This window comes from Sorex araneus, chromosome X (genome assembly GCF_027595985.1).
Source record: "Sorex araneus isolate mSorAra2 chromosome X, mSorAra2.pri, whole genome shotgun sequence".
In the NCBI taxonomy this organism is placed as follows: domain Eukaryota; kingdom Metazoa; phylum Chordata; class Mammalia; order Eulipotyphla; family Soricidae; genus Sorex; species Sorex araneus.
This window is the reverse complement of record NC_073313.1, coordinates 131,037,407-131,050,653: the sequence shown is the minus strand read 5'-3', so window position 1 is coordinate 131,050,653 and position 13,247 is coordinate 131,037,407. Positions and strand designations below refer to the sequence as shown.

At 35.1% G+C, this 13,247-nt stretch overlaps 1 protein-coding gene and 2 non-coding genes across 3 annotated transcripts in view; all 3 read left to right on the top strand.

Moving 5' to 3' along the window:
- The window catches only part of DACH2 (dachshund family transcription factor 2), a 299,991-nt gene extending 299,226 nt beyond the window's left edge, over positions 1 to 765 (top strand). The window contains exon 12 of the mRNA XM_055121151.1: positions 187 to 765. Within this exon, the coding sequence (XP_054977126.1) occupies positions 187 to 193 (7 nt within the window). The 3' untranslated portion in view covers positions 194 to 765. The remainder of the gene's footprint in view (positions 1 to 186) is intronic.
- A 361-nt stretch (positions 766 to 1,126) lies between these two features.
- LOC129400428 (U6 spliceosomal RNA) lies at positions 1,127 to 1,233 on the top strand. Its single transcript, XR_008627671.1, has one exon. It is a non-coding gene; the product is annotated as a U6 spliceosomal RNA (small nuclear RNA).
- Positions 1,234 to 5,305: 4,072 nt separating this feature from the next.
- On the top strand, positions 5,306 to 5,469 carry LOC129400509 (U1 spliceosomal RNA). The gene has a single exon (XR_008627739.1). It is a non-coding gene; the product is annotated as a U1 spliceosomal RNA (small nuclear RNA).
- The last annotated feature ends 7,778 nt before the right edge of the window (positions 5,470 to 13,247 follow it).

Sequence of the window (13,247 nt, the reverse complement as noted above, 5' to 3'; positions counted from 1 at the left end):
CTGTAGTATAATATTAGAAGCTCTTTGAAAACTGACACAGTAACATATAGAGATGTTAAGAAATGTTACGTTTTACCAATAATAAATCAAGTGCATTAAGTTCCTGAAGATAGAACTTTAGTATTTTTAAACATATCTGCATTGTTTCTCAAAATGACTACTAACTTGTTTTCTTTTTTTTTAAAGGAAGTAACTACTACTCTTTCGCAATGACATAGCAGTTCTTTTCTGCCTGAATGCCCTCACTGGCTTGCATAAGTGAAAATATTTGTGATTCCAGTTCATCGCTGAAACTATTCAACATGAAGCTATCAATTGTGCGTATTTGCAGAGCTTTGTTTACTGAAGCAGTCCTTCAATCTGCCGTTTTTTAGAGGAAAGTGTGTACATTTTATAAGCAGCTATGTAAACTCCCACCTTCTGCATTAGATTAACCAGTTTAAGAATAAGAACTAAGAACTAAATCCTTATGGCTACAGTAATATGTTTGTATTTTTAATAATTGCATCGGTTTGCAATTTTGCTCTTTTAGGGAATAATACAGTGGTGTGTTAGATACTACAAATGTGTGTGAGTGGTTTCTATGTTTTACCATATATTAAATTAAAGTAAAGCTTCTTTGTTAAAAATGTACTTGCTAAATTTCAGTATAAATAAAACATTTTGACTTGAATTCTCAGAGTTTTTATTTTTAAATTTCCAACTATGTATATTGAAGTAGAGTCAGTGCAAATTAAAACAGGAACTAGGAAGGTAATTACAAAGTTTCCATGGTTTTGTAATTTATAAATAAGTAGGGGCATATATATCACTTGAATTCACTTTTTTATTAATTTTTTTTTGCTTTTGTTTTGGGGCTACACCCGACATTGCGCAGGTCTTACTCCTTGTTCTGTATCAGGGATCGCTCTGGTAGGCTTGGGGAACCATATGTCATGCCTAGAATAGAATCTCAGTAAGCAAGCAAGCACCCTACCCTTTGTACTATCTCTCAAGCCTCCAATTCACTTTTTCAAAAGTTCAGTAATTTAATTTTTTATATGGAACTGTGATCCTGAGTTTTTCTATTGAATTACTGCAGACTATCCTTTAATGCCTCATTGTGCTTAATAAAATGTGTCAAGAAGTGCTCGCTTCGGCAGCATGTATACTAAAATTGGAATGATACAGAGAAGATTAGCATGACCCCAGCACAAGGATGACACACAAATTCATGAAGCGTTCCATATTTTTTCTGATTGTTGGGGGAAAATTCCAAATAATAATAGTGAGTTTCCTATTGAAACATTGAATGTAATCAAAGTAAAAAAAGTAAAAAATCATCAGCCACACAGGCTGTGGGGCAGGGGGAGGTGTGTGGGGTGTGCGATGGGATGGGAGGTATATTGGGAATCTTGGTGGTCGAACATGTGCACTGGTGTTCGAACACTATATGATTGAGACTTAAGTCTGAAAGCTTTGTAACTTTTCACGTGGTGATTCAATAAAATTTTTTAAAAAAGAATAGGATGCCTTGAGACCCATGGTGAAGTCACCCCACTGATGGCTAAAGTTGCTCCTATTTCTAAAAGTCTGCAGTCTTACTAAGAATAAAATAAAATCAGAACATAAGTTTTTTAAAAAAAGAAAATAAAAATTAAGTTCAATTAATTAATCTGTAAGAATTGTCCCTTTGTTGCAGGGTCAAGATTGAAATTGTTAAATAAAAAGAGCTGGATTTACACTCAAAAAAATGTCTCAAGGAAAAAAGGAATACTTGGAAGCAAGTAAAATTGAAAGTATTTTCTAAAATTTTATTTCTAAAAGGTTTCTTCTATAGTTGCCTTCACTGGAGAACAAATTATGAAAGAAACTTACCCACTGTGACCCAAAATATTTCCAAAATTCTCATTGCATCAAAAAATGAACTATAACCTAATTAAAATTAAGATTATATTTTAAAAAATATGCAATGAAAACCCAAACCAGAAATATACCACTGTCATAATTTTTGTCTATTCTGTGTTCACTTTCTTTTCTGTTAATTTTCTGTTAATAGAAATTTTGAAATCCCCTCCACTCACACCGGATTTTGATTCAACAAGAAAGCTCAGTTTTTCCGATGAGTTGTCATTTTTATTACTTGCCCAGTGCTTTGAAATATAAGATGTATCCCATAGTGCTTCTAGCTGATCAGCTAAAACTGTTAGCTTTCTAGTTTGGAAACTGTTGCTTACTTTTTAGAGATCTTTTTCTAGCCATCATCTCCTCACTATTCTCATTTTTGAAAGATTTAAGGATCCTTGGAGCTGGAGTGATAGTACAGCGGTTAAGGCTGCTTGCCATGTATACAGCTTACTGGAGTTCAATCCCTGTCTCTGTATGTGGTCCCTAGAGCAACACCAGAAGTAATCCCTGATCAAAGAGCCAAGAATAAAACCCTGAAAATAAGGGTGTGACCTCCACCCCCAAATAAAAGAGTCTTGACCAGACTACAATTTTTTTCTTTGCTCTTAAGGAAAAACATGACTAATGTTTCTATTGGCTAAACAGCCGTGCTTGCATAGTATACCCTTTCCCTACCATAACACACTAAGCATCATTTCAAATATTTAACTACATGATATTAAGAATCAAATAACCACAAACCTAAAGTAACTACAATAGACAATATTTGAATTAGTACTCAAATGTCAGCGTATTAGAACCCAGTACTGTTTGTGGTTTACCTCCATCTGGTAGCAGTTACATATGTTGTTTGAACATTGACAAGGGTGATTAGATTCTGAGTGTGGGAATGGCTGAAACTTCTTGGAAAATGGAGAAGATTGTATAAATCTCTTGGTTGTTTGGCAGAAATATCATAGGCACATCTAAAGAGACTAATGTTGGAAATTATTGGAACACAGCCTGCCAGACACCTATATATTTATTTGTTAAGATTGAATCGCTTGCTATTTCGGTTTTAAAAAAATCAAACCCCAAAAAACTATTACCATCTTATCCACATCACTACCATAGCCCTTCAACAACATATAAATCTTGGTCATTGGAGAAATAGCTGGATACATGGTATGATTGTCTTTATGTAAGGACAATAGTTTCACTACATATTATTTTCTTTCTCTGCTATAAATCCTCTTCTACAGCTGGGAACACTGGTGTCACATAAGTTTCTTTCACTCTCTTTGGAGAACACATAGTTTGTACTTCTTCTGTCTGAAACTTTAACTAGATGAGCTACCTGAGTCTTAGGCAAACTTTAGATGTTTTGAACTCAAATTAACTGCTTATATAGTGGTGTAGGAGAACAAAATTACTCCCATGTGAAGATATATTTACTGATTTCTTTTATAAATATAATCTTACATAATAGTATAATCATAATTTGAGTATAATAGTGTCATCACACATTTTGTTTTTTGTCCCTGACCCATCTCCCCAATTATATGTTACTTTAGTTTTTTTTAAAAAAATTCAAATGAATCACAATGAGATACACAATCACAAAGTTGTTCATGATTAGGTTTCAGTTAATGTTCCAAAACCCATGCCTTCACCAGTGTACATATCCTACCACCAATGTCCCCAGTTTTCCTCTCCCAACCACTGTCTTTATGACAGGCAATTTTCTTATCTCTCTCTATCTTTCCTTTTGGCCCCTATGATTTGCAATACAGAAACTGAAAGCTTATCAGGTATATTATTTTACCTAATTTAATAATTTATTTCTCATGAAAAATGACCATTTCCAACTATTATTATTATAATAGTCCCTTCTATATCCTAACTGTACTTCATGCTCCCACACTCTTTGGGTAAGTTTGAACCCACTGACCAATCCTCCTGGTTACATACAGCACATGCATTTTGAATTGCCTAACTCTTTTGGTCAGCAGTTATTGTCAAGCTTTCTAACTGACACATGTAAGATTGAATTCCATGTAAAAATGATCCCAACGTATATTCCTTAAAAACACACTCTATGTTTAAAAATCACCAACATTTCACCTTATTGCACTGTCACTGTCACTGTCATCCGGTTGTTCATCGATTTGCTCGAGCAGGCACCAGTAACGTCTCCATTGTGAGATTTGTTATTACTGTTTTTGGCATATCGGATACGCCACGGGTAGCTTGCCAGGCTCCTCCGTGCAGATAGAATAATCTTGGTAGCTTGCTAGCTCTCTGAGAGGGATGGAGGAGTTGACCCCAGGTTGGCCTTGTGCAAGGTAAATGCCCTACCAGCCGCTGTGCTATCGCTCCAGTTCTTCACCTTATAACTCATGCAAAAATATTTCTGTAGATGGTGTTCCAAAAGTAATGTGCAATAAAATCCTGTGTAAGGAAATGAGGTGAGGTTATTTGAGTACCATCAGTAGTCTCATATTTTAAAGGTAGGCACACAATGACTACGAAATCAATTACAATGTTAAAGCAGTCTCAACATTGGAAAATTATGCCACTTGACGTTTAATTTAGTGGAAGAAAATCAACCCAATATTATACATAGCTTAATGATTCTTATAAATAGATATCTATGATGTGCTACAGATAATACAAACTGTATTAATATAGCTTCAATTCCATTTTCATTAATATTTATGTACATACACACATTGTATACACGTAGAACATGTTACATAATCTTTGTCCATGAATTTCTGAACTCAAACCTACAGGTTTTTTTTTATTTCATTTGATTTAAGACTTTCTTGAAATAAGATAAGGATCTATCAATTTTAAGGTTGCCAGTCATTTAAAGTACATAATGCTAAGACTTATCTATAAATAACTATAAATCATAGTTCTTTAAGTAAATAAAATGTATTAATTTATAAAACAAATTATACTGAAAATATGATAAAGCTTGACCATGATCTAACATGCAATCTGCAGCTACCGGGATTTGAAGATATTTGAAATTCCCACAGCAACATAAATGAACCCCAAAATTGGTTTTAATTACTTAAAATTAATAAATAAGACAAAGTTTTAGGTGCTATTAAACAGCTAATATTAAACTGATACTTTACATGGCAAGAAATACCAATGGAGTTGAAGCAACAGTGATAGCATTAAAGACAAGATTATATAAGACACATAAATGTTAAATAATGGAATGAAAGTAATGTAGGCTAAAGGATAGACAGTGCTACAGTGCTATGGTCATCAAAGGCCACTTAAAAATTATATGGGAAAAAATGGGCACTGGTGGAGGGATGTAAACGAAATGCAAATATGAAAGTTCATAAGTTTGTAACTGTACCTCACAGTAATTCACTAATAAAAATTTAAAAATAAAATTAAAAAATATGGGAATAATATACTTACCTGGCAGGGGAGATACCATGATCACGAAGGTGGTTTTCCCAGGGCGAGGCTTATCCATTGCACTCCGGATGTGCTGACCCTTGCGATTTCCCCAAATGTGAGAAACTCGACTGCATAATTTGTGGTAGTGGGGGACTGCATTCGCGCTCTCCCCTGGTAAGAAAAAAAATATGGGAATAAATTACAGAAAAACTTTAACAGATGACAATGAGCAAATGACAGAAAACCATTTGAAAGAAAAATCTGAGAGAAATGGGGTATGAATTCTTTGAATATAGTACAGGAAGAGAGACAACTACAAGTAAAAAATACACCCTCTTTTATATATATATATATATATATACATATATACTTCTAACTTTAAACTAGTATGTGTAGTTAAGAATGAGACAATTTTACATATATTAAAATCACAGATAAGTGGCTGAAGAGATCCTACAATGGGTGGGGCACTTTCCTTGTACATGACTGACCTGGGCTGATCCCTAGCATCCCATAAGGGGTCCCAGAGCACTGGCAAAATGAATTCCTGAGTTCAGAGACAGGAGTAACCCCTGAGCAATACCAGGTGTGGCAAAAAATACCAAAAATGCTTAAAATCCCAATTAACTCTGAAAACATATGGCATTTTGTAGATGAATCAATTAAAAAGAAACATTTGCATGTCATCAAAAATAGCTCTAAATTTTTATAAACAAATAATTGTCCATTTACTGTATATGTCAGTTTTTTTGTATTTTTTGTATTTTTGTATTTTTTTGTATTTTTTTTGTATTTTTTGTATTTTTGTGTTTTTTTTGTATTTTTATTATATAATTTACACAAAGGTGGAACTGTTGCATCAATGAGAGTCCAATTCAAAAATTTTTGAGTAAATTTCATACTAATATCTAAAAACTTAGTACTAATTTGCATCCCCCCAACATTGCAAAAGTGTTCTCTTTTTACCATATCCATTCCAACATATGGGTTAATAATGGGGATACCAACTACCTATTCATATATAGTTTTAAAATATTTCTCCTGTATAATAGGATGCCTTTTCATTCTTTTATAATTTATTTTGCTGTAAAGAACTGTTTGCTGTAGGAGAAAAATGTAGTCCCACCTGTTTATTTTTGCCTTTGAGGTCAAATGAAAAAAAATAGTTTTCATGATTGATATCAAATTCTCGCCTACTGTGCTTTCTTTGATATGTTTTATGATACTTTGATATGTTTTATGATACTGTGCTACAAACAGTTGTTTAATCAACTTGGAGTATTTTTTGAGTATATGGTGTAAGATAACAGTATAGTTTCACTATTTTGCATGTAATTTCCAAGTTTTCCTAGCATCATTAATTATAAATGTTGCTCTTTCCACACTGCATATGCTGATTCTATCTGTAATAAATTAATAAATCCTATATGTACAGATTTATTTGTGATATCTATTATATTTCAGTGATATATGTCTACTTTATTCTAATAACAAACTTTCTTGATTAATAAAGTTATTCTTTTAAACATAGAAATATGGGGTTACCTATTCGAAATAAACTTCATCACAAATATACATATATATACACTATTCCCACAAATAATAAAACCTAAAATTTATTTTTGAGGATCATAACCATTTTTTCTTACAACATAATATACTTGGAAGTGTTTTCAGCCTAATTCACTTCTATATCCACTTTAAAACTGTAAGTTGGGCTGTTATAGCTATGTTAAACAATACCTTCAGTTCTACTAACTTATTTACTATTTTAATTCCCTTTCAGATTTAGAATATTCTGTTGTAGGACTGTACTACTACTACTAAATGTAGATATATTATTCATGCTAGTACTGATCCCTCCAAAGTATTAACTTGTTCTATTATTTATTCTATCCACATATTTATTAATTTACACAAAAATATTTGTTTTGCAGTTGTATATTGGGATTAATTCATAGGTAATAAAGACATGTATATCATCTACAGAAATCTCACAGTGCTTGCAGACAATTTCATTAATTTTTATCATAACATGAGTAAAATAAAAACTTCTGTGTCATATAGAGAACAAATAACTAAGAACTTGAAATAAAAGAAGATATTTTGGAAAAAATATCATTTCCATTTTGTGATATTAAACATGATTTATCGTATCTAGGAAGAGAAGAGGTTAGAATACCACTGGTAAATACTCAATCAGTAACCAGGAAAAATTACATTTATCCAGTACACTTTTTAGTATCTTGGTGCTCTAGAAAGAAATCTAAAGTCTCAACAGCATTTCAAATTTGCTACTTTCCTTATCTAATAAATGATTTCTAAAATAATCAGAGGTGGCCTCCAAGTATAATATGTATACATAATAGCATATATGGCCTCAGAGGTTCTGAGCCTCAAAAAATATACCTCTAGGGGCCAGAGTAACAGTACAGCAGGCAAGGCACTTGCCTTGTAGGCAGATGACTCAGGGTCAACCTTTGGCATCACTGAGTCTGGTCAGAAGTGATCTCTGAATTCAGAGCCAGGAATAAGCCCTGAACACCATCTGATGTGGTCCCAAAACCCCAAAATAAAAAGTAAAAATATTTCTGGAATGCAAACATCTCACAAAGACTCAGTTACCCACTCTTAGTATGATATCTATAACTATGAGAATAAAACGAAAAGGTTTTAATACATTTTGATTTAACTTTTGTAAATGGATTTGAAAGGAATCTGAATTCTTATTTTTTCTTTTGAATATGAACGATCAGTTTTCTCAAGACCATTTGTTGAAGAGGATTTCCTTGCTTCACTTCATATTTTTGCTTCTTTATTGAAGATTAACTGTCTATATGCCTGGTGATCTTTATCTGGACTCTCAATTTTATTCCATTCTTCTGATAATCTATCCTTATCCTAGTATCTTGTTTTTATTTCTACACCTCTATAGTACAGTTGAAGTTGGGGAAGATTCCCTCCCATATGCATTATTCCTAGTATTGCTTTGACTACTCAATGGAAGCGTTATTACTACACACAAATGTCAATAGCATTATGGATATATATATATATATTTTTTAAATGCCATGGGTACTTTTAGAGGAACTTCATGGAATCTGTGTAATGCTATGGACAATATCACCACATTGACAATACTAATCCTTCTAACCATTAACAGGGGTGTATTTCCATTTCCTTGATATACTTTTATCATAGTAGTATTTTATATTTTTCTTTGAATACATCTTTCACATATTTGTTAAGATTATTTTTGCTTACTTGATTTTCTGAGGCACAATTATAAATGGTAATTGTTCATTAGATTTCTCTGTCTTCTATTGCATTATATGCATAGAGCAAAACTATGTATTTCTTTGTACTGAGTTTTAGCCTGTTAATTTACAGTGCAAGTCTATTTTTTCAAGGAGTCTTTTTTTTACATTTTATATTAGTGAATCACCATGAGGTACAGTTACAAACTTATGAACTTTCGTGTTTGCATTTCAGTCATATGGTGATTGTTTACTCATCCTTCCACCAGTACCCATTCTCCTCCACCAAGGTTCCCAGTATCCCTTCCACCACCCTACCCCATCCCCCACCACCCCAACCTACCTCTGCAGCAGGGCATTCCCTTTTGTTCTCTCCTTTTGGGTGTTGTAGTTTGCAATAGAGGTATTGAGTGGCCTTCATGTTTGGTCTATAGTCTACTTTTGGCATGCATCTTTCAACCGGAAAGGGTCCACCCAACATCCTCTACTTGGTGTTCCCTTCTCTATCTGAGCTGCCTTTTCCCCTAGCATGTGAGGCCAGTTTCCAAGCTGTGGAGCACACCTCCTCGTTCTTATCTCTATGACTCTTGGGTGTTAGTCTCCTACTCTATTACTTTATATTCCACTGAGTGTGATATTTCTATGTCTGTCTCTCTCTTTCTGACACATTTCACTTAACATGATACTTTCCATGTTCATACAATTATATTAAAAGTTCATGACTTATCTTTTCTAACAGCTGCATAGTATTCCATTGTGTAGATGTACCAAAGTTTCTTTAACCAGTCATCTGTTTTTGGGCACTCCGTTTTTTCCCAGATTTTGGCTATTGTAAACAGTGCTGCAATTAACATACAAATGCAGATGTCATTTGTACTATACCTTTTGGCCTCTCTGGGTTACATTCCCAGGAGTGGTATTGCTGGATCAAATGGGAGCTCAATTTCTAATTTTTTGAGAATTGTCCATATTGTTTTCCAAAAGGGCTGAACCAGTTGGCATTCCCACGAACAGTGAAGGAGAGTCCCTTTCTTCTCACATCCACACTAACACAAGTTGCTTTTGTTCTTTTGGATGTGGGCCAGTCTCTGTGGTGTGAAATGATATCTCATTGTTGTTTTAATCTGCATCTACCTGATGATTAGTGATGTAGAGCATTTTCTCATGTGTCTTTTAGCCATTCGGATTTCTTCTTTGAGATAATTTCTGTTCATTTCCATCTCTCATTTTCTGATGGGGTTGGACATTTACTTCTTGTAGAGTTAAACCAGTGCCTTATAAATCCTTGATATAAACCCCTTGTCAGATTGGTATTGGGTGAATATCCTTTCCCATTCTGTCTTTGTATTTTGGTCACTGGCTTGCTTTATTTTGAGGTGCAGAAGCTTCTTAGTTTCAGATAGTCCCATTTGTTTATTATCTGTTTTCACTTGCTTGGCCAGTGGCGTCATATTTGAAAATACCTTTAGCTTCAATGTCATGGAAGGTTTTGCCTATCTTGTCTTCTATGTATCTTATGGATTCTGGTCTGATGTTGAGATATTTAATCGACTTTTACCTGACTTTTGTACATGATGTTAGGTAGAGATCTGAGCCAATTTTTTTTTGCACGTAGCTGTCCAGTTTTGCCAGCACCATTTGATGAAGAGGATTTCCTTGCTTCCTTGCTCTACTTCACATTTCTTGCTCCCTTATCAAAGATTAGATTATCATATTTTTGAGGGTGTATTTCAGGATATTCAACTCTGTTCCATGGGTCTGCAGCTCTGCCTTTGTTCCAGTACCATTCTGTTTTAATTATTTCTGAGATTGAGGTTGGAGAGGGTGATTTCTCCCATATTCCTTTTTCCAAGAGTTGCTTTTACTATTCGTGGGGGCTTATTGTTCCATATGAATTGCAGGAGTGCAGCAAGCATCGCCTTCAATTGAAAAATCTAAGAGCCTTCCCTCTAAGATCAGGGATGAGACAAGGATATCTCCATTTCTGTTCAATATAGTATTAGAAGTACTTGCAATAGCAGTTAGGCAAGCAAAATATTTTAAAGGCATTCAGGTAGGAAAGGAAGAAAGCAAGCTCTCACTACTTGTAGATGATATGATACTATACTTAGAGAACCCTAAATCCTCTACCAAGAAACTCCTGAAAACAATAGATTTGTATAGTAAAGTTGCAGGCTCTAAAATCAATACACAAAAGTCCATGGCTTTCCTATATGCAAATAATGAGAGAGAAGAAAGTGCCATGGAAAAAGCAATCCTGTTCACAATCGTGCCACAGAAAATCAAGTACCTCAGAATCAGCGTAACTAAGGAGCTAAAGGACTTGTACAAATAAAACTACAAAATGCACTTCAAGAAATAAAAGAGGAGATGAGGAAATGGAAAGATATCCCCTGCTCATGGATTTGGAGAATTAACATTGTCAAAATGGCAATACTCCCCAAAGCATTGTACACATTCAATCCGATCCCTATAAGGATACCCATGACATTCTTCAAGGAGTCATTAAGATTTTCTTAGTATAGTATTTTGTCATCCACAAATAGTGAGAGATTGATATATTCTTTTCTGATCTGGATGTCTTTAATTTATGTTTTATATTTATTGCATGTTTGCTATGAAAAGGACTTCCAATGCTATACATAATAGTAGTTGTGAGAGTGGGCAACATTGTTTCATACCTGATCTTAATGGGGAGGCTTAGAGTTTGTCACCACTGTGTACAATGCTTGCTGTGTGCTTGTCATAAATGGCTTTAACTAGGTTGATGAAAGTTCCTTCAACTCCCAATTTATTGAGGGTATTTATATTTACATTTATTTAAATGATATGTTGGTGATTGGGATATGGGATTACACCTATGAGGCTGCTGCAGAGTAAAAGAAACAATGACCAGAATAATAAGATGGCAAAATTTAAAAAATATTTACCCATCACTTATCTGAGAAAAATCCATCACTGATACCCAATATATAAAGAAATAGTAGAATTTCACAAAACAATCCTTTCAGAAAATAGAGGGAAGTAGCAAAAAAATCCTCAAATAAGACATGCAGATGTGTTAAAAAACAAAAGTGAGGTATCATCTCACACCAGTGATGCTGGCACGCATTACAAAAAACAAAAATAAAATAAAACCAGAGTTTTCCTGGGTGTGGGTGAAAAATGGACCCACATTCACTTCTGGTGTGACCTCCACAGGTCTAGCCATTTTGTAAAATAATATGTATGCTTCTTAGAAAACTAGACATTGAGCTTCCCCATCACACCACAATTACAGTTTTTAACTCCAATTAAAATATATTTGCACTTCTATGTTCCTTGCAGTATTATTAATGTGACTTGTCACTTGTCATCCCATTGATCTTCAATTTGCTCGAGCGGGCACCAGTAACATCTTCATTTGTGCCTGTCGTGTGCTAGTGTAGACCAATATTATCTGCTTGCTCCAGGAACACAAAGAGCCTCAAACCATTCATTCAGGGTTTTGACAAAGAAGTCTGACCATCTCGTAGGTGGGCAGCCACACGGTCTTTTGATGTCCCATGGAATCCAGTTGGTAACAGCTCTAGTTCAGCGATTGTCTCTAAATCACTTTACATGACCGGCCCATCTGATTTTTGATGTCTTGGAAAACAAGACAGTTTCCCTGGTTCTTGATCATCGATGGATGTCAGAACTCCGGATTTCTGGTTTTCCATTGGGATGGAACCTTGCATTCGGACAGGTAGTGTGTGAAGAGCCAAGCCAGTGTATTAACAAGTACTGGAGGCAGATTCTTCAGGTTTGACGTTGTCTGGACCAGGTGCTCTATGCGTCTTTATTGACAAAATGGCATGTCAGATTTTAGAAAGGAGGATGTGGGAACAACATATCCAACCTGCGGAATTTGGTATGTGGGCAGGTGGATGTGGCTGTCAAATAGATCTGAGTAGAAGTTGTGAATAATCCTCCTCATCGCCCTTCTGGAAGATGTGATAGATAGATAGATCAGGACATCAGTGTAGTTGGCGAAGGACATGGAAGCACTGTGAATACTTTTCCTGGCTTCTGCCAAATCAGCCAATACTGCTTCTCTTCTCTCTTTGAGGTCTTCCTTTATCACTTCTCTGCACAGCTTTTCAAACTCAGACATTAGCTTGTGATTGCCTGAGGCTCATACCAAACCACATTGGCAAATGAGCTCAAGAGTTTCTGAAGACAGGTGTCTGTTTGTGGCTTTCCCACTCTTGGCATTCTTCTGTGCAGTCATGGAGGTCCTGAACCATTCGATGTTGTCAATGAAAGCATCTTCCCACATTCCCACAATAGTGCCTAAGAGCTCCCAGTTGGTAGTCATTCTGGGAGTTCTCTTCTTAATCTTTGCAAACCTTTCTCCCTGATCTGTGAAGTAGAATTGTGAATGAAGGAGACGGTGATCCGATCCCGTTTGGAATTTTTGGACAACAGTGACATCAGTCAGGCAAAACTTTCAATTGAATATGATGTGGTAGATTTTGCTGTAGAACTGTCCACAGGGAGACTCCCATGTCCAACGTTTAGATTCGGCCTTCTGGAACTGAGTTACCTTGGATGGTCTTGGTTGACATGATGAACTCAGTTAGCCTCTCACCCTGTTCGTTCCATTCTAGGCCATGGGTCCCAATGTGGAGTTCTTTGGACGACCTCTTGGGCCTATCTTGGTATTAAAATCAC